General features: G+C 41.1%; 2 protein-coding genes across 5 annotated transcripts in view; one reads left to right on the plus strand and one right to left on the minus strand.

Moving 5' to 3' along the window:
* Nucleotides 1-1210: 1210 nt before the first annotated feature.
* p2ry2.1 (purinergic receptor P2Y2, tandem duplicate 1) lies at nucleotides 1211-7315 on the minus strand. 3 transcript variants are annotated; one of them, XM_035904164.2, is made up of 5 exons: nucleotides 7269-7315; nucleotides 3141-3494; nucleotides 2237-2405; nucleotides 1648-1993; nucleotides 1211-1564 (listed from the first exon to the last, which is right to left on the minus strand). In XM_035904164.2, the coding sequence occupies exons 2-5, from the start codon at nucleotides 3475-3477 to the stop codon at nucleotides 1370-1372; spliced, it is 1047 nt and encodes a 348-aa protein (XP_035760057.2). In that variant the 5' UTR covers nucleotides 3478-3494; nucleotides 7269-7315; the 3' UTR covers nucleotides 1211-1369. The 3 variants fall into 3 exon arrangements, with proteins under 3 accessions (XP_035760057.2, XP_035760055.2, XP_035760056.2); XM_035904162.2 differs by lacking the exon at nucleotides 7269-7315 and adding an exon at nucleotides 4734-4860; XM_035904163.2 differs by lacking the exon at nucleotides 7269-7315 and adding an exon at nucleotides 4610-4645.
* A 2056-nt stretch (nucleotides 7316-9371) lies between these two features.
* The window catches only part of fchsd2 (FCH and double SH3 domains 2), a 67768-nt gene continuing 59396 nt past the window's right edge, over nucleotides 9372-17743 (plus strand). Inside the window, exons 1-2 of one of the 2 annotated variants that reach the window (XM_087850947.1) lie at nucleotides 9372-9831; nucleotides 13928-14025. In XM_087850947.1, coding sequence (XP_087707073.1) covers nucleotides 9811-9831; nucleotides 13928-14025 — 119 coding nt within the window. In that variant the 5' untranslated portion in view covers nucleotides 9372-9810. The remainder of the gene's footprint in view (nucleotides 9832-13927; nucleotides 14026-17743) is intronic. The other variant, XM_087850948.1, reaches the window with a different exon arrangement.

A 17743-nucleotide genomic window follows, 5' to 3' on the forward strand; every position in this document is an offset into this window, starting at 1 on the left:
GTTTGGTGTCGCACTGCTGTGTGGCTTTGTGGTGTCTGGAGTTGGTGAGTATGTGAGACTTGAGATTTGTGTGAGGCTAGATTATAAAATGGCAAAAAATTTGATGGGATTGCTTGAACCATGATGAACTTGTTGGGGGTTGTCACCCCCTAGTGGTTCACTCTAGATTAAAGGGATACTTGAGTCTGTTGTTGTTGTACGTTACTATAAATTCCCTTCCTTTCCTATGGCTCATTGATTTAAAAAATGATAGACACACATGGATGAAGGTTGGAAATTAGAAGAAAAACACCCATCCATCCATCTTCCCCTATCCCAGCTGCCATAGGCCGAAAAGGTGGGGTTAATCCTCGATAGGTTGCCAGTTACCACATTTTAAAAATGTCTTCTTCTTTACTACATGATTTTTACATCCTTCACATTTGTGACATGTGTTTTTCTCCGGGACATTGAGAGCAAGTCTTAAATTTGCAGTGAGGTTGACCCTAGCGGGGAACATACGCATTCCTGTCTTTCATGTCAGAATAATGCTCACAGTAGAAAACCTATAAGTTCTTATCCTTATCCTTAAACATCAGGTGCTGGAAATGACTCATAAAATTAATTCTCTAAGCACACAGCTGTGATACGCCACGTAGTTTTCTATTTTCATAAATACACAATCTTTATTCCCTATACATCCAAAGGCATTTAATGGATTAAGTCAGAAATCAAATACAATTTAGACATTTATTTCTAATCTTCAGTCATCATAAATCTCCTTTGTCCTGATTTGCAGTATTTTAACAATAAACATGACATCTGTCATGCAATACTGTGTGTCTATGTAGGTTTTGAACCATCCAGGTGGCAGTAGCTTTGAGTACTTGAGTTGAAGGGAACTGAACTTCTTTTTAGGTTCTTCTGTTCAAAAAAACTAATGGGAAGTCCCAGGTATTTAACCCCCACTGGTGCTGTCACTTTGGAGGTGGTCCTGAGAGTCATTAACCTTCCTGTAATCATGTTTAATTCAATTCAACTTAAGTGAATATTATTTATATTGAACTAAAACAACAGTTGCCTCGAAGTGCTTTATATTTTAAGGTAAAAACTCTACATTAAAACACACAAAACAACAACAACAATGAAATGACCCACTATAAGCAAACACTTGATAACAGTGGGAAGAAAAAACTTCCTTTTAACAGGAAGAAAACCTCAGAGCAGCACCAGGCTCTGGGAGGGGCAGCTATCTGCCTTGACCAGTTGGGGGAGAGGGGAGGGAGACAGGACAAAAAACACAGTGTGGAAGAGAGTGGTAGATAAACATGCGAGTCTTTAACAGTCTGTTACTGTTACACAAGCCCAGGTGGCAAACAGTCACATGGTGTTAGTGTTGTGCTGTCAAGTTTTGGATTCCACTGTTTGCTTTTGGTGGCGGCAGTTTGCGCTTCTTAGTGAGATTGCTGCGGGCATCCTGCCCTGCCAGGAAGTAAAGGATGGGGTCCACGCAGCTGTTGGCACTGGCCAAAGGTCGTGTAATCTTGTAGGCCATGCTGGAGGCTTCCACCAAGCTGCAGCTGATCTGGTGAATGGATGCAAATGTCATTCAGCGATCTTTTAGAGTCATCATAACATGTTTATTATTAAAGAAGTGCTTGTCCTCACCTGTGCTGGATTGACCTGCCTCATGTATCTAAAAAAGTAGTAAAGACTCCTGGTGAGGTGGAAAGGGAGGAAACACAGCATGAACGCTGCCAGCACGATGATGATCATCTTTACTGACTTCTGTTTGGACCTCTGGGCTGTTAAGCCTCCTCTTTCCTCTTCGGTTCTTGCTCCAGACCCCCAGCCAGTATCTAGAAGCTTTCTCACCATCAGGCCGTAGCAAACCATCACCACCATGAAGGGTAAGACGAACATGAGCACTGATACGACTGAGCTGTACACCAGGAAGTCATCGAAAAGCTCTGGACTGGTGGTGTCGTGGCAGATTCGCTCGGTGTTCATGTCCCTTACAGAGCAGATAAAAGATTGGATTTGTTTCGGATCTTTAAACGGGACTCCCCCTGTCTGGCACTCAACCTGAGTAAAAGCTTGGCTGTTCTTTTAAGTGTGTCCCTTTAGGGTCACCTAAGATAAGCACAGTACAAAACTGGTGTGCCACAAAAGTCGATAGTCCACACTTAAATGCAATTAGAGACACTTTCACAAAATAAACGAAGACAGAGAAATAAAGTTACAAACATTTAATCACCTAGTTCTTGAAAAGTAGAGAATAGGAGCCTGGCAGAATAACACACAGGCCCACACTGCCACAGACACCAGCCGGGCCTGGCGGGCGCTGACCCAGTTGAGGGAGCGGACCGGATAGCAGATACCAACGAACCGATGCAGGCTGATGCAGGACAGGAACAGGATGGAACCTGTCAGAGAGGAAAAAAAGACTGTTTAGCATGCTTTTTTCATAGACTGGATGGATGGATAATAATTATTAGTATTACTGTGTAATTCTTTGTATTAACTAATAGATCATAAAAAAACAAAACAAAAAACAGTGTAACCAGTGGTTTGCACCTTGTTTGTAAACCCTCAGTGTTTATGTTCATGAAGGCGTCTCTTTCGTGTATAATGATATTCCTACCACTGAAGGCATTTTTTGACTTGGTTAGATGATGTGAAGTTGGTTTTCTTAACAATGGAAATAATTCTGTGATCATCCACTCAGTTATTCATTTGGCTTCGCTGAGCTGATGACTGCATTTAGGCCCCTCCTAAGGCTTTGTTTTTCTCTCTTATTTATTTCGGGTTTATTTGGGTTTTTCAGCCCAATAGTGGCCTCTCTGAATTGCACTAAGATCATCTAAGATTATGATGTAAACCTATAAAATACATCAAGGGAACGGCCCTCCCTCAGCCATGAGACTGCTCATCTGAATTAAAGCTGAAAGTCTCCACACACACACACACACACACACACACACACACACACACACACACACACACACACACTGTATTTCACACCTTATTGCATCATACTGCACTGACAAATAATGCATACTGTATTGCAGCATATTATCTTGCAAAGCTGTTGCTCTACAATAAGTCAAGCTCAGCTTTTGTACTGTGCTGTGTGAATTTGTAGCTTTCCACAACTGTACCGTATAAATTGGCATAAAACAGGAAGCGTATAAGCTTGCAGAAGGGTTCGCTGAACGGCCAGTCGTTCTTGTCGGCGTAGTAGTAGATGAGGAATGGCAGCGTGAAGATGTACAGGGTGTCACACACTGTCAGGTTGAACATATAAATGGTCGAGGGCTTCCAGCGCTTGGTGCGGAACACAATCACATACAACGCAGTGGCGTTCAGCGCTAGGCCAATCACAAACACCAGGGTGTAGCTGACAGGGAGGAGGATATATTTAAAATCATCATTGAACTGACAGTAGTTGGCACTGGAATTGGTTTGGTTGGTCTTGTTGTTGTCAACGCTGGCCATCTTGATGCTGAGAAGACCTGAGGGGAAAATTGTAGAAAGGAATAAATTAATTAATTATCTATCTATCTATCTATCTATCTATCTATCTATCTATCTATCTATCTATCTATCTATCTATCTATCTATCTATCTATCTATCTATCTATCTATCTATCTATCTATCTATCTAAAGAAAATGGTTGTGATTAGAAGGATATGACATCAGTTAAAGAGGCCCTGAATCATTTGCTTTGGCATGCTTCAACAGCACAGTCCAGCATATCATGCCATACTAAGTATAGGCAAATAGCCAATTGTGATTGCACAATCAAATTAATATAATCCAGCTTGACTCACTTCATTTCTGTAAAATGCACAAGGACATTTCACAGACATCAGTTGTTGCTTTCTTTAATTGTGGGTGAAAGAAGAGAAGGAGCTACTTAAAACCATAACTGATAATTAGACTCTCCTGAAGCTTTTTTTTCCATCCAAAAATATGAATCTCTGTGTAAGCGGTGGCTCTTAAACAGACAGTACAGTTCCTCCACCTGGCCTAAACAACACCGGGACACCTCTGAATAACATATCGGCGATGCAGAGTTTCAAAGTTTATTTCAGACACTGATTCACCAACTTATGTACCAACAACTTTTTTAGAAAATATCTGGTGCAGCTGTGGCCCACAGCGGATTTAAAAAAGCATGTTTTGTTTGGGCATGACAAAGTTGTCTAAAAAACCCTCCAGCTGCAAGCGGCAGAAACAGAGGAATAACTTTTTAACTCAAACCAGATTCAGCTTAGAGAGTTTCAGTGGCGTGAGCTGAACATTGCTGGCTCACACAAACTCAGGCCATTTTTCTGTTTATTTGACAAGCTCAAGCTCAGCCATGCAATACAATGGACAGAAAGAGCCTGAAGAAACAACATGCAACCTTACTAGTTTCTCAGCTCACCGAGGAGTTAACCTGCAGCAGACCTTCCACCCCCTTCCTCTTTCTGATGTTGTTTTGCTCTCTCTGAACCTTTTGTTCTTCTCTCCTTTACTCTTCTAAACAGCCCTGTGTTAAATTTAATCGATAACAGACCTGAGCGTCCATATTTGTAGTTCCTAAGTTTTTGTGCATGCCATACCAAGTTGAGAAGAACTTACCTCTTCGGCAATAAATTCCTTTCTGCTATTTTCTGGTAAAACAGCCGTTCACAAACATCCCCCCCTCCCCCCCCCAAAAAAACCCCCAAACCCTAAAAAACATATAGCTTATGAAGTAACTCACACTGTATGGGTGCTATTATCCTGACTATCCTGTCCAAAGTATCCTCACATTGTTGTTTGTGGTTGAATGTGTTCCTGGGAGACTGGAGGCAGTGGAAAAGTTGTGAAGAGGTATGACTGTTTGACGAGTTGCGGCGTGTCCACAGTGAGTAAGCATCTGGGGCCTGAGGCTAATATGTTAAATATATTCAGTAAAACCAACAGACACCTCAAACTGGTTAAATATTTATGTTTCTCGCTTTGGTAAACCTAGAAAGCTAGATATTTGAATTACTCTTAGTATTATTAAAATAAGAAGACAGATTTTTTTTACCATGAAAAAAGGCCTTAAATGATCTTGTATTATTAGAGCAAGAAATTTGTAATAATGTAAGCCTGTAAACTGATGACAACAGTAATAATAATAATCATCTTTATTTATAGATATAAGCTGCACTAGTAAAAGTATTTAGTTCACCAACAACTAAATGGGCATTTTGCTTAACATGCCCCCCCAAATTCCTTAGGAGGAGACATCAGGGGTGTGTCCAGAGGGAGGGTATGGGGTGGCACAAGCCTCAATCAGATTTGCCCTCACACCTAAGGCCTGATTTAGACTCCTGTGTGGAATCTTTGCAGAGACCACAACATAACCTACTTAAATGACAGACATTGTTGCTGACGTACGTGCTTGTGCTGGTCCACTACATGTTAAGTACCTTTTGGTCATGCCCCAGTGTTTTATATGCAGTGTCAGCCAATAGAAACAAATCCTTTGAACTTATTTGAAAATTCCCTTGGGTCAGTTTTGATAGCATCAGCAATCACCCTCCACGAGTTTGATGATAATTGTGGGTCCTTGATAATGTGACTGTTATTCTTTTACTGGTAAATTCAAAAACTGTGGAGGAAAAGTAGCCAGAAATGCACATGGGAAATTGGCCATACTGAGGCTAAGTACAATAGTTCTGGGTTACGTTGATCTGACGTGTAGTTGAAGTTATTCACTCGAAATTATTGCTTTTTTCTTTCCCGTGCTATTGTTTTCTGAAGTTTTGGTTAGGCTACTTGTTAGTGGCTCCATAGTGTCTGGGTTTACACATTTGCCTAACAAGTGAACGATCACTGTCTCAGTACCAGGAGGACACAAAAATCCCTTTCAGGGTTGTGTCAGGACATTTATCTGGTGTGAAAATCTGCCAAATCAAATATACAGAGCTGCTTCAGTTAGTTGGGCCGTGCACTTAAAAAAGGCGTGTATGCCTATATTTCTTCAATCATTTTCAATGAAGCTGCCAGTATGCAAACAAAAGTGCCCACTAGAAGCGGCACAATGTCTTTCTTTGTCTGAATTAATTATTATAAATATGTAACAATTAACTAATACTGATCATGTAGCAAAGGGCATAAAACTTATTTCTCTCACATGCCACAATAATGGTTGTTAACCTGTGAAACTAACGATTTTTTGGATTTTGCATTAACAACAAGGGCTGTGGGCTGTGATGAAATGCACGCTGCTGAGCTTTGTTCTAATCTTAACTTTAGTTTAAGATTTAGGCGGTACACCACAGGGGGGCCAGCACACTGTATGCACACTTAAACACCAGTGGGAGCCACTCAGTAGAATAAAATTCCCGTTACCACACAGATTTCTTGTTTTCTTGTTTTATGGGCACAGACACATAACAATCTCTTACCTCGGTAAGGCCAAAGGAATGTATGTGCAGAAGCCAAATTATAAAATAAATCACAGATGAAAACAATCCTTGCAGGATCCTAACGTAAAAAATACGATCCATAAGCAGCCATTTTCCTCTGTTCTGCTGTTAAAAAGTTAGGTGTGAACATGAATGTGATTCCTCCGAGTGCGCGAATGTGTGTGAGAGTGTGTTGAAATATACGAGTGTGATAGGTGAGGAAGTGTGCTTAATGTCTCACTTGCTCCCGAAACTTTGTAAATTAATGATTACCTGTACCTTAACCTTGAACATAACACGTAGGAGGCAAGAAGTAAAACGCTCACTTCCTCTGAGCTAGTTTGTCTTTTCCTCTGTCTTCCAAGCCAGCGGGATGTTCTCGCGCTTCACTCAAGCTTAATTCATAACAGCAAAGGGAACCCAAAAGTTCGGAGACACCATTTATCCTGTTTCTCCTGCTTGAAGAGTGTGAAAACTTTCCTTCTTTCTTGGTTAATAAGATCTATCATATCAGAGCAAATATGACCCGTCCTTTGGGCCGATGTCTTTGATATGATCTCGTCAGCAAACCCTCTTCTTGCCCACTTGACATTTTACCAACCTCACATGGTGAAGCTGTTCAAACAGGTCATTTACACCTCTGGGCTGTGTTGTTCTCGGGATAGTTAACAACTCTTTAACCTCTGGCTGTGTCCCCTTCACAATTTAAACAGGCTGTTATCCACCCTCTTTTTCAAAAGCCCAATGCTGGCCCTTTAAAAAGGCCCTTTATCACTACACTTCTAGGAAAAAGTGGTGGCTCGGAGGTTGTAACTGCTCAAAAACAATTTGGATAAATTCAGTTTGATTCACTCAACTGAAACAGCTGTTTGTAGATGGAGGTGAAGTTCTGATAGGTCTGTCTGCTGCCTCTGACATGGTTGATCAGGGTATCCTGACGGAGAGACTTTGAATGTAGGTCTGTGGATTGGGTCTCTTCCTATTTTGTGTCCTCTTCTGCTGCCTTATCTTGCGGCATCACCTAAAGCTTGGGTAACACCTTTATATTTTATTCTACTTGCACACATCCTCAATAACTTTGAAGACATCTCATACATGCCATTCAAACCCCAGAATGTAAACAAATAAAACCATCTGTTCTTCAGAACAATCAGTTGTCACACACACAAAAACCCCTGACACTCTTATGTGCCCCTAACAACATTAACTCTACTCTTCAGTACTCCATGAGAGATCCTGGTGTTCCTTTTCAAGGAGGGTTCAGTTTTGATGAGCATGTATTGTTAAAACTTGTTTGTTTTTTTATCATCTGCAGAACATTGCTCTTTAAAAATATACTGTGTCTCAGTGTGAAATGGAAATGATTATACACACTTTTGTGTCATCGCGCCCTCGATCACTCATTATTCATTATTCATTCGCCTGAGTAAATCATCTCTGTGTTGCTTCTAGCAGGTCCAGAATACAAAGCTTCTCACCAGGTCCTATAAAAGCCCACATGTGACGCTGATTTTATCCCATTTAGACTTGTTCCACATAAACTTTAAGGTTCAATTTAAGATTTTGGTGATCCTTGGCTATATGCTTCCTGGTGAATTAATACATCTATACATGACTACTGGGTCTCTGAGGTCAGCTGATTAGTGGTTGTTGGTGGTATCTACAGTAGGTCCAGGTACAAAAGTACAAAAGGAGACGTTGCTTCAGAGGTGTGGCTCCCAAGTTGTGGAACTGGCTTCCAGTGGACTAAGATCTGTGGACACTGTTGATGGCATTAAAAAGGAAGCTTAAGACCGACCTGCATAGACTTGCTTTTATTTAGTTTTAACTATTTATTCCATTAATCACTGTATCTTTTTTTTTTTATGGGAAAGCTTACTTACTTTCCCAAAAGCTGGACAACTACACAGTTTGACAGGGGTGTGAGCAGAGTGACATGCAATATTGCTTCATGGTGAAGATGTTTGGGTGATTTCCAGTCTCATGTTGCAGAGGCCACCCTGAAAAATAAAGCTAACACAGCTGGCTGGAAGAAGTGATTCAAATTTGTGTCCAACTACTTGCAACTGTTTACAACCTGATCTCAGAAGAATAATGGTTCTTCATGTAAAGCTACAGTTTATGATTTTTTTTAAATTAAATCTTCAAATTATTTTCTGAATTAATTGATTAAAAATTGTGTAAAAAATGTCCATCCCAGTTCCCCAGTATCTTAAAATGACGTCTTGTTCTGTATGAAAAGCGGTCCATGACCCGAGATATAAACTGTGTCATAACGGAAGACCCAGAAATGCAGCAGATTCCTGTATTTGGCCGATTTTTAACCACGTGCAATGACGCCTAATAAAAGCATATAGGCTACGGGCTGCATGCATGCATACTTGCGGGTGCTGTGATACCAGCTGCAGCTGATGCCAACCCTTGACAAGACTTTTATCACCGTTTCCCAGGAGCAATGAACCCAGTGACCCTATTTTACTCTGTCTGCCCCCTGATTTTCTATAGATTTTTTGACGTGCGCCATAATCTACATAATAATAGTGAGTAATCGTGTGGATTAGACGCTTTTTAGCACTCCCTAGCCAAGAAATAATAGGTTATATGCAAAAATGTTTTAAATAACTTCTATATGTAATTTGTCTATTTATCTATTTAAAACAAAATCCCGTTGTTATTCCTACTCCACCATTGATTGAATGCGGTTTCTTGTTGCTATGCAGGTCTGCGGGACTCTGCCTCCTGCGCTTCCCCCTATGAGCAAGCTGGAGCGGCTGTAAAAAACAATGAATAAATAAATAAAACGTTTAAAAATCTTTTTGTCCGACTTATATGCTTTAAGACAACTTTACTTATATTTACCGCCAGCACAGGGCGAGAACGAGCAAACAAAAAGATTATCTCTTCCCGTCCTGATGGCCGTTTTTCATTAATGAGGCACGGGGCGCTGTCCTGCTCTTCCCCGCACGGTGGAGCCCTTGAGCTGAGTTGGTGATGGGGTTCCCCGTTAATATCTTCCTCATCCCTTCCCTCTGCTTTTTCTTCTCCGCCTGTTTGCCTCCCCCTCTCCTGCTCACAAGAGTACAGTAACACACCAGTCCTGTCGTAGTGGCAGCAGCCGACACAAGCGTGTCCGGTCTCTCCTCGTAGCTCCAGTTTCTGCTCTGCATATAAACTAGCCATTTATCATCAGTCATGGCCGCCGGAGTACAAATTTAACTCCCGTCTTTCCTCCCTGTGGTTCGGAGGGGAGGCTTTTTTCTTTCTTTTTGTTGGTGTTTGTTTCAGGAAGCAAGAGGGGGGAAAAACATAGAAATATTAGTGCCACACACTGATTTGGATATCCTCTCGGAATTACAATACATCTCACAAGGGAAATACCATTCATGTCAATACTTCAACATGCAGCCGCCGCCGAGGAAGGTGAGTCCGTTATGTTTTTAGTAGGGCTGTGCAGACAATGACAGGCAGATAACAGTGTTGTAAGCTCACGGTTGGACAGCCACGACAAAAAGCTTCCGGTAAAAATAAATAAATAAATACAAAAAAATAAATAAATAAAGGCTAAATTAAAGGGGAGGTCGGAAAGACCCTCGCTAGCCAACATTAGCAAGGACGGCTAGCTGGGTTAGTTGTGAACGTTATTAATGTGCATCTGTCCAGCCGCTGCAGCAGCAGCGTGACCCTCACACGTCAAATAACGTTAGCTAGAAAGCGCTAGGTGGGCTACCGTGAGGCACAAAGCACGACTAAACGGGATTCAGAGGGAGAGACGTGCAGCAGGAATAGAAATAACTTCAAATATGAGCAGTGCTTTTAGCGTTGTGGCCAGTGAGGTGGTTGTTTTTGTTAAAATGTGGACGCTGTGGAAATATGACAACAACCCGCAACCCCCCTCCACTCTGCTCCACTCTCCTGCCCCAGACAGCACAACAAAAGATTTCGTCTTTTGTGATGATGTCTCAGAGAAAGACCTTCATCAGTCCGTGCAGGGGTCACTGAAGGCAGAGCTGACAAAAAGCCGAGCATACCGAGGAAGGCGTGCAGCCAGAGCCACGCTGACTTACTGATTCTGTATGGGCTGAGAAAGGACGCCTAAAGCATGCTGTGCAGCGTGTGTATGTGTGTATACACATGAGGGTGTGATGAAGTTTCTGGTCCACTGCTTTCTGTCTCTGTGTGTGTGTCCTCCTGAAATAGATGCACAAGAGCCAATTTCCCCACTGTGAAGCTCCGCATCAGATTTCTCTTAATTACCACGCATTCCCTCTGTGCCACTTACACCCTGCGTTTACACACACACACACACACACACACACACACACACACACACACACACACACACACACACACACACACACACACACATATACACATACTGTGGCCTAGGACATGCCATATCATGCCTTTAAACCACACACTTGTGCAGGTCTTCTCCTGACTGAGGCTGTACACACTGCTTTCCTGAACCTCCTGTTAAAAATTTTTCCAGAATAAAAGCATAATTTACAAATACATAAATAAAAAATACTGGTAAGTTACCCACTGGCAATAGCGCCGCTACCCTCAGTGTGCACTCAGCCCACAGCATCTCTGCTAGACTGTTGGATACTAATAATCTCTCTCCCAGTGCGGCACATACAGCCCCTTAAGTGTTCTGTCTGTGTCTCAGCACATCTGCTAACAAACATGGAGTCATTTCAGCTCTCTTTTATTCACCTTATGTCGCTTAAATTAAAGAGGCCTGACAAAGACAATGCAGTGTCTGCCTATCTAGCTTTAAATCCATAGGTTCGAGAGTGGGTGTGGACCCTGAGAAAGTGTCTCTGTTTTGTGGATTTAAAGAATTGGTTAGAACTGGGCAAATTTAGCTGAGCCTGTGAAATTTCAGGCTACACAAGTGTTTTGCAGATGCTTGATTTTGGGGTGAACTTGAACTCTTTAAATTGACATTAACTGCATCAACGGATGGCATTGAATCTTAAGTTTAATTAGTGAAAGCATCTTTGCATCTTTAGACTGGATACATATCAGACAGGGAGGGAGTATATGTGTATTGGTATACATGCTTCATTACTGGGGTGAATCTGACATCCTCACATGTGCTTGAAGGTATGTTTGATTTGGCGGAGATCCTATGCCGGATGCCCTTCCTGACACAACCCTCCCCTTTTATCTTCTGCCTTATTTTAAGGCAGAAGGAAATAGGAAGACCACCGAGAAGGTTAATAAACTCCTCTTGATATTGTTATCTCACAGCCGGGGATGTTTACGCCATATCTCTTCCTCTTTCCATTTTTGTTATTCATAATTTTCACATTTGCCCTTATTTGACATCTTCCTTTTCATTTTGTAACCCCCGCCCCATCTCTCTATCACCATTCCCCTCCTCTCGCCATCCTCTGGGGTTGCCACTGAGTGATAGAAGGTGAAATCAAGTGAAGAAATTTTGCCCTGATTGTAATGAACCACTCCCTCCTTATCTTCAAAGGCACAGCACATGAAAGAAAGGAGCTGTGCTGTGTTTGTGTGTTGGTGTGTGTGCCAGTGTAGTGTGTGTGGCATGTTGTTGATTGTTTTGTCTAGAACAGTCGTGAATTTGCCCACTGTTACTCTGGTGAATAGCCGATGGAATTCACCCGACAATGCACAATGACCTTCACAGCGACTCTGTTGGCAGGAGATGTGTGTATTTGTGTGTCTGTGTGCATGTCTGTTTTAGCATAAGATGTGTGAAGGAGCCTGGCCACTAAATTGAATTTGATGCACACAGCATCTTTACTAAACACTGCAGTTATGGGGGATGTTAAGAGTATTCTCAGTAACCTCTAACTGCAAAAAATCCCCATACCTGCTTCACTGAAGGTCTCACAAAACCCTGACTCCGACTTTTACATTGATGGGTCATGAGTGGGAGTGTATACAGTATATGTATGTGCTACTTTCAGGTTACTCTAGAGTAGGACAGTTGATGGGCAGCTAGAGAATATAGTGCTTTTCAGTATACATCATTTTGAAATCAGTGTCACTCATATTTATTTTTGGCTAATGAAGTCTTCATGACTTAGATTCAACAAGGTGCTGGAAACATTCCTCAGAGATTTTGGTCCACATGACATGACAGTGTCACACAGTTGCTGCAGATTTGTCAGCTGCACATCCACCACATCCCAAAGGTTCTCTATTGGATTGAAATCTGGTGACTATGGACGGCATTTGAGTACAGTGAACTCATTGTTATGTTCAAGAAGGCAGATTGAGATGATTTGAGCTTGTGACATGGCGTGTTAGCCTGCTTGAAACAGCTGTTAGACGATTGGTACACTGGTCGTAAAGGGATGGACTTGGTCAGCAACAATACTCAGGTTTTCCGTGCTTCTTTAAACAATTCTCATTTTGTACTAAGGGGCCAAAACTGTGCCAAGAAAATATCCTCCACACCATTAGACCACCAGCCTGAACTCCTTATACAAGGCAAGATGGATCTATGCTTTCATGTTGTTTGTGAGGGAACAGTTTTTCCAACCTTCTGTTGTCGAACTTTGGTGAGCCTGTGCAAAATTTATCCCCAGTTTTCTGTTCATAGCTGACAGGAGTGGCACCTGCTGTGGTCAAGGTTGTTGCTTGTTCACAGATGCTCTTCTGCAGTCCTTGGTTTTAACGAGTGGTTATTTGAGGTACAGCTGGAAGCTGTCTGGTTATTCTCCTCTGACCTCTGCCATCAACAAGGCAGACCGTTCTCTGTAAACCATAGAGAGGGTTGTGTGGGAAAATCCCAGCAGGTCAGCAGTTTCTGAAACACTTAGACTAACCCGTCCAGCACCAAAAGGATCTTTTTTCCCCATTCTGCTGCTTGGTTTGAACTTCAGCTGGTCGTCTTGACCATGTATGCTTGTCTAAATGCACTGAGTTGCTTATATGTGATCGACTAGATATTTGCAGTAACAAGCAACTGACCAGGTTTACCCAATGAGGTAGCTGGTGAGGGCATATTTGTCCAGTTGTCCAAACAATTCTTAGTTTTTTGATTGAAACAAGTTATGTTAAAATATCACAAATTTTTAAAAGCAAATCTTTCTTTCTTTAAACAGTTTAATAGATCAGCAGATTATCTAAAAACACAAAATGAAATGCGCTCATGTTAAAAGATGTTTCTGTATTCAGTCTGTTACTTTGGGCAATTTCATGCAGCATTTAATCTAACAAAGGGTCAATGAGATGGAAATATTATGGATTGATATGGATCATTTATTGTTAACGTGCATTTACAACTTACAGCCAGGTAGAAGCTTTCGTCATTCAATGAACCCCTTTACAACCAGGGAAAGACGGCCATTTATGTCCTCTGCATTGGCCAAAATCACATCTAGGTTAATATGTAGTTACTGTTTTAATATATTGATATGTGAGGACTGATGATTTGTTGAAAGTTGGGCTTCATAGAGATCAGTAACATGCCTGTGGAGCTGATGGATGAATAAATAACACATTTAATAACATGTCTTTTTGTTTCATCCAGGTCAAAGTGACACAGGAGCTGAAAAACACTCACACAGAGCAGATGACAAGACTGCACTTTAAACACCAGACCGAATGTGACCTGCTTGAGGACATGAGGTATGAACACGTTTCCGAGTCACATAGTTGTCTGTAGCATCAAGCAAGTGCGCTTAACAAATGGCAGATGACTTGAAATCTAGTCATCGCTGCACAGCACGCTCACGTGGACACAGCCGGAGAAAAGGAAAAAGGAGTGAGGGAGAAGAGAAAGAGGACGTGAACTGTCATATTCCAGTTTTTTGACAAGCAGAGAGGGTCAGGAGGATGACAAAGGAATTTCCTGCAGCCCGCTTCCTGCTTTCCAAGTGTTTCTTTCTTTCTTTTTTCTTTCTCACTTTCACCTTTTCCAAATTCTCTCTGCAAAAACTCTCTGCAGTCTCTTCCCTCACTTTAATTTCTCTCTGTCGCTTTTCCTCCGATTATCATCTTGTCTGTCTCCATATATCCTCTTCAACTTAGCTCAGCTCTGTTTACTCGTGACATATGTGAGCTGGCAGTTTTCCCTTTTTGGATTAGGGAATAGGAGGAAGCCCTGGCTCCTTCACGTGCTCTCGTTTTCTGTGTTGACTAAGCATTGATTATTTATGACAGCGAACTCTCATACTCTCTGCGTCTATGCTCCCATCCCGGTCTTTTGCTCTGTTTCTCATTTTCACACTTTCTCTGCCTGTTTTCTCTCTGAGACCTCCCTCCCCCCCTCTTTCCCTCCCTTTTTTCTCCCTCTTTCACTCTTGGGGGCAGCTCCAGCTGTTTGAGAACAGATTGGCTTGTTGCTGCTGGGTTTTGGAAAGCGAACAAGGCTCTGGTCTCACTTGTGGGAGCGCGGGAGAGCCAGTTAAGCATATGCAACCACGATGTGTTAGTTGTTTCAGTCGGTGAGGGATGAAGGTATGTGCCACTGGGTAAAAGGTTCCCAAATTGGCTTTGTCATCCTCGTCACTGAAAGATGCTGCCTGCAGTGTTTTCTCTCCATGTTGCTCTAGCCTTTAATGTTTTGTAATTATTTTTGATGACACATTCTCATGGTGGCAAAATCAGGAGCAGTGGGGTGGTGCAATGATTAGGGAAATTGGCTTGCGATTGGGAGTCCTGGGCTTAAGCCCCTGCAGCCACATGCATCTGCTTAGTTGATGTGTCCTTGAGCAAACCACTGTGGTCCCAGTCTTTTGGCTTTAGCCGATTTTGAAAGATTATTATAAAAGAGCAGAAGGGCTATTTGAATTTCACACCAGCAGCACAGTGTGATGAACGTATCCATTTCGTCATCCGACTTCAGGTCCCATTATGTTTGTCCGAACCAGCATCCTAGTACCACAGGTGCTGAAAGGACAACAGTTGACTAAATTGCGAGTTGTCTTCTGACAGCACTGAATCGCTCTATAGAGAAAATGTTTTTCAAGAAATAGTTTATGTGAAAGCGGAAATTGTTTATTTCTGTTATGCTTTTGCATCTGCTGGGTTGACACCAACCATTAGAGCTGACATGTTCTGTCTGATATTGTTTGTTTCACGTTGGATGACGACACTGCACGCACACCACCTCTCGTTGAGTAAATTAATAAAAACTTAATATAAACTCATTTGAAAAATAAAATAAATACATCCAAGTACCTTAATGAAGCATGTAGACAAAAACTCCATACAGCCTGTAAATGAACAAAAAAGTTAGGAATAACATATGCAGGGTGGCTAATATTACCTAGTATGGGGTCTGGGTCCAAATGCTATCCCGTAATTGAAGAGTTGACATCCTTTACTATCAAAAGAGACATTTTCAAGCAATTTTTAATCTGCAAATTTGTGGTGGGGCTGCAAAACGTATTTGAGCCTTACAATGAAGGTAACACAGCCTATTAAATATGAATTAGCCTGTCACCATTACTAATAGGGTGTAAATAATTAATCCTTTAACACAAGTAATGGCTTTTTAGTGGGCTGCAGTTGCATTTTTGTTACAATATCATGTTTCTTTTACAAAACTCTGGAATGAAGTTTGTTTAAATTGTTTCCTTTTTTAAATCAGTTTTTTATTACAAAGAAAAAGGATCAGTTGTGAAGCAGAGGAAGAGTATATCTTTTTTTATTTACTTTGCAAAGATTAGTTATGAAGCTTTGCAGGCCACTGTGTTCCTGTGCAGATTAAATTAAAAGTAGCCTACTTTGAGAAGAGCTGTAACATCCAAAGCCTAATAGCTTTGAAGATATAAAAAAAAAATAGATCAGGTTCAATTTTATTTTGTCTAAAGTCCAGCTGCAGATTAAGTAGTACCAGTAAGCCAGCAGTGTTGGTGGTAAATGCAAATAGGTTTGTCCATGGACCGTTTATGTGTATGTATCCATCCTAAGGTTCAGCAAAGTAAGCTATGATGCAGGTTATTTAAACATAAAAAGGACTATATAGGCAGCACATTTATACAAATGGAAAAAGAAGCTGCATGTCTCTCTGGAGCTGCAGTTTGAGACTGCTGCACTAGTTAATACTAGTTAATAGAGAAAAAAGAAAAAGACTTAATGCAATAAATTGAAAACAGCTTCTTTTCCTTAACTTTACGAAATTTTAATTGAGGTGTTTTGTTGCATTTCAAGAAAGTGTATGAACAGTCTCATCCTATGTAGCCTTAGAAAACCAGAGAATAACATCTGTGCTTATCCTTTTTGACTCTTTAACCTTTTTGACTTGCTTTCAGTCTCATCAACATGATTTCATAAATCTCCACTGTTTCTTTAAGCAATGACCCAGCCTTTAAGCATCACTGTAACAGAGAATAGTGTTATAATCTTTTTTCCTGTTCACTTTTTACCTGATCTGTAAACATTACAGCTCTCACCAGGCTTCCAGGCAAAGCTCCATATGGCTCATCAGCATAAGCAAAGCTGGGCACATGGCTCATTAACATATTATTACATATGCATATTACCAAAGATATTCTTCAGCCTATATTTACACACATCCGTGTGACAATAAATGTGCTTTTAGCAAATGATATAGCAGAACAGACCCTCAGTTAGACTGTATTTCAAGGCAAATGTGCTTTTCTGTTGTTGCTTAAATCTGACATCTTTTCTTCGGTTGTAGCTATGAACCATTGACTGATTTTCACATGCTAGTTTTTCCTTTTTATTTGATTCTTTATCTAAGATTAATAATATTTCTCCCTAATCGTGTGTATTTGTGAGACAAGAGTTAATTCTGATGTCAGCATGTCAAGTGGGTGCAGGGAGGACCATCGCACTGGGCTTTTGTGCTAATTGTGGTGACCGCCAAAGGGTTGTTTACGATGCCCAACTCGAACACGCCAACCATTGTACTATAATACACAAAGTCTCACTCTGTTTGTTTTCCTGGAAACTCCTCCTAGATGATCACAAGTTGTGGTGTACTCGTACAGGCCCCTGATGGTTCTTACATCAGGTGTTATGAGATCATCGTGTTGCCTAGTCAGTGAGTTTATGCACACCTGTAACACCTTGTAAAAGGAGTGCTATTTTAATATCACAACAGTAACTTCTCAGTTAAAGTCACAAAACTTTTTCATGATGTTTTGTGATGCTTTTATGTTGCCTAGCAACCACCTAACAATAACACGAAAAAGGTCAGTGCAGTTTTATACTTTAGACATCTGTTTTTCCAATTAATAGATCAGTATTATAACTGTAAACACATTTGCTAAATACGTTCTTGATATAATTTCTGCAGTTATTTTCTGCTTAGCTCTATTTTTTACTTAAAAAAAACAAATCAAATACCAAAGCAGCTGTTTGCAGCTTTCAGGAC

This window comes from Neolamprologus brichardi, chromosome 14 (genome assembly GCF_056152115.1).
Source record: "Neolamprologus brichardi isolate AB-2024 chromosome 14, ASM5615211v1, whole genome shotgun sequence".
NCBI classification, from domain to species: domain Eukaryota; kingdom Metazoa; phylum Chordata; class Actinopteri; order Cichliformes; family Cichlidae; genus Neolamprologus; species Neolamprologus brichardi.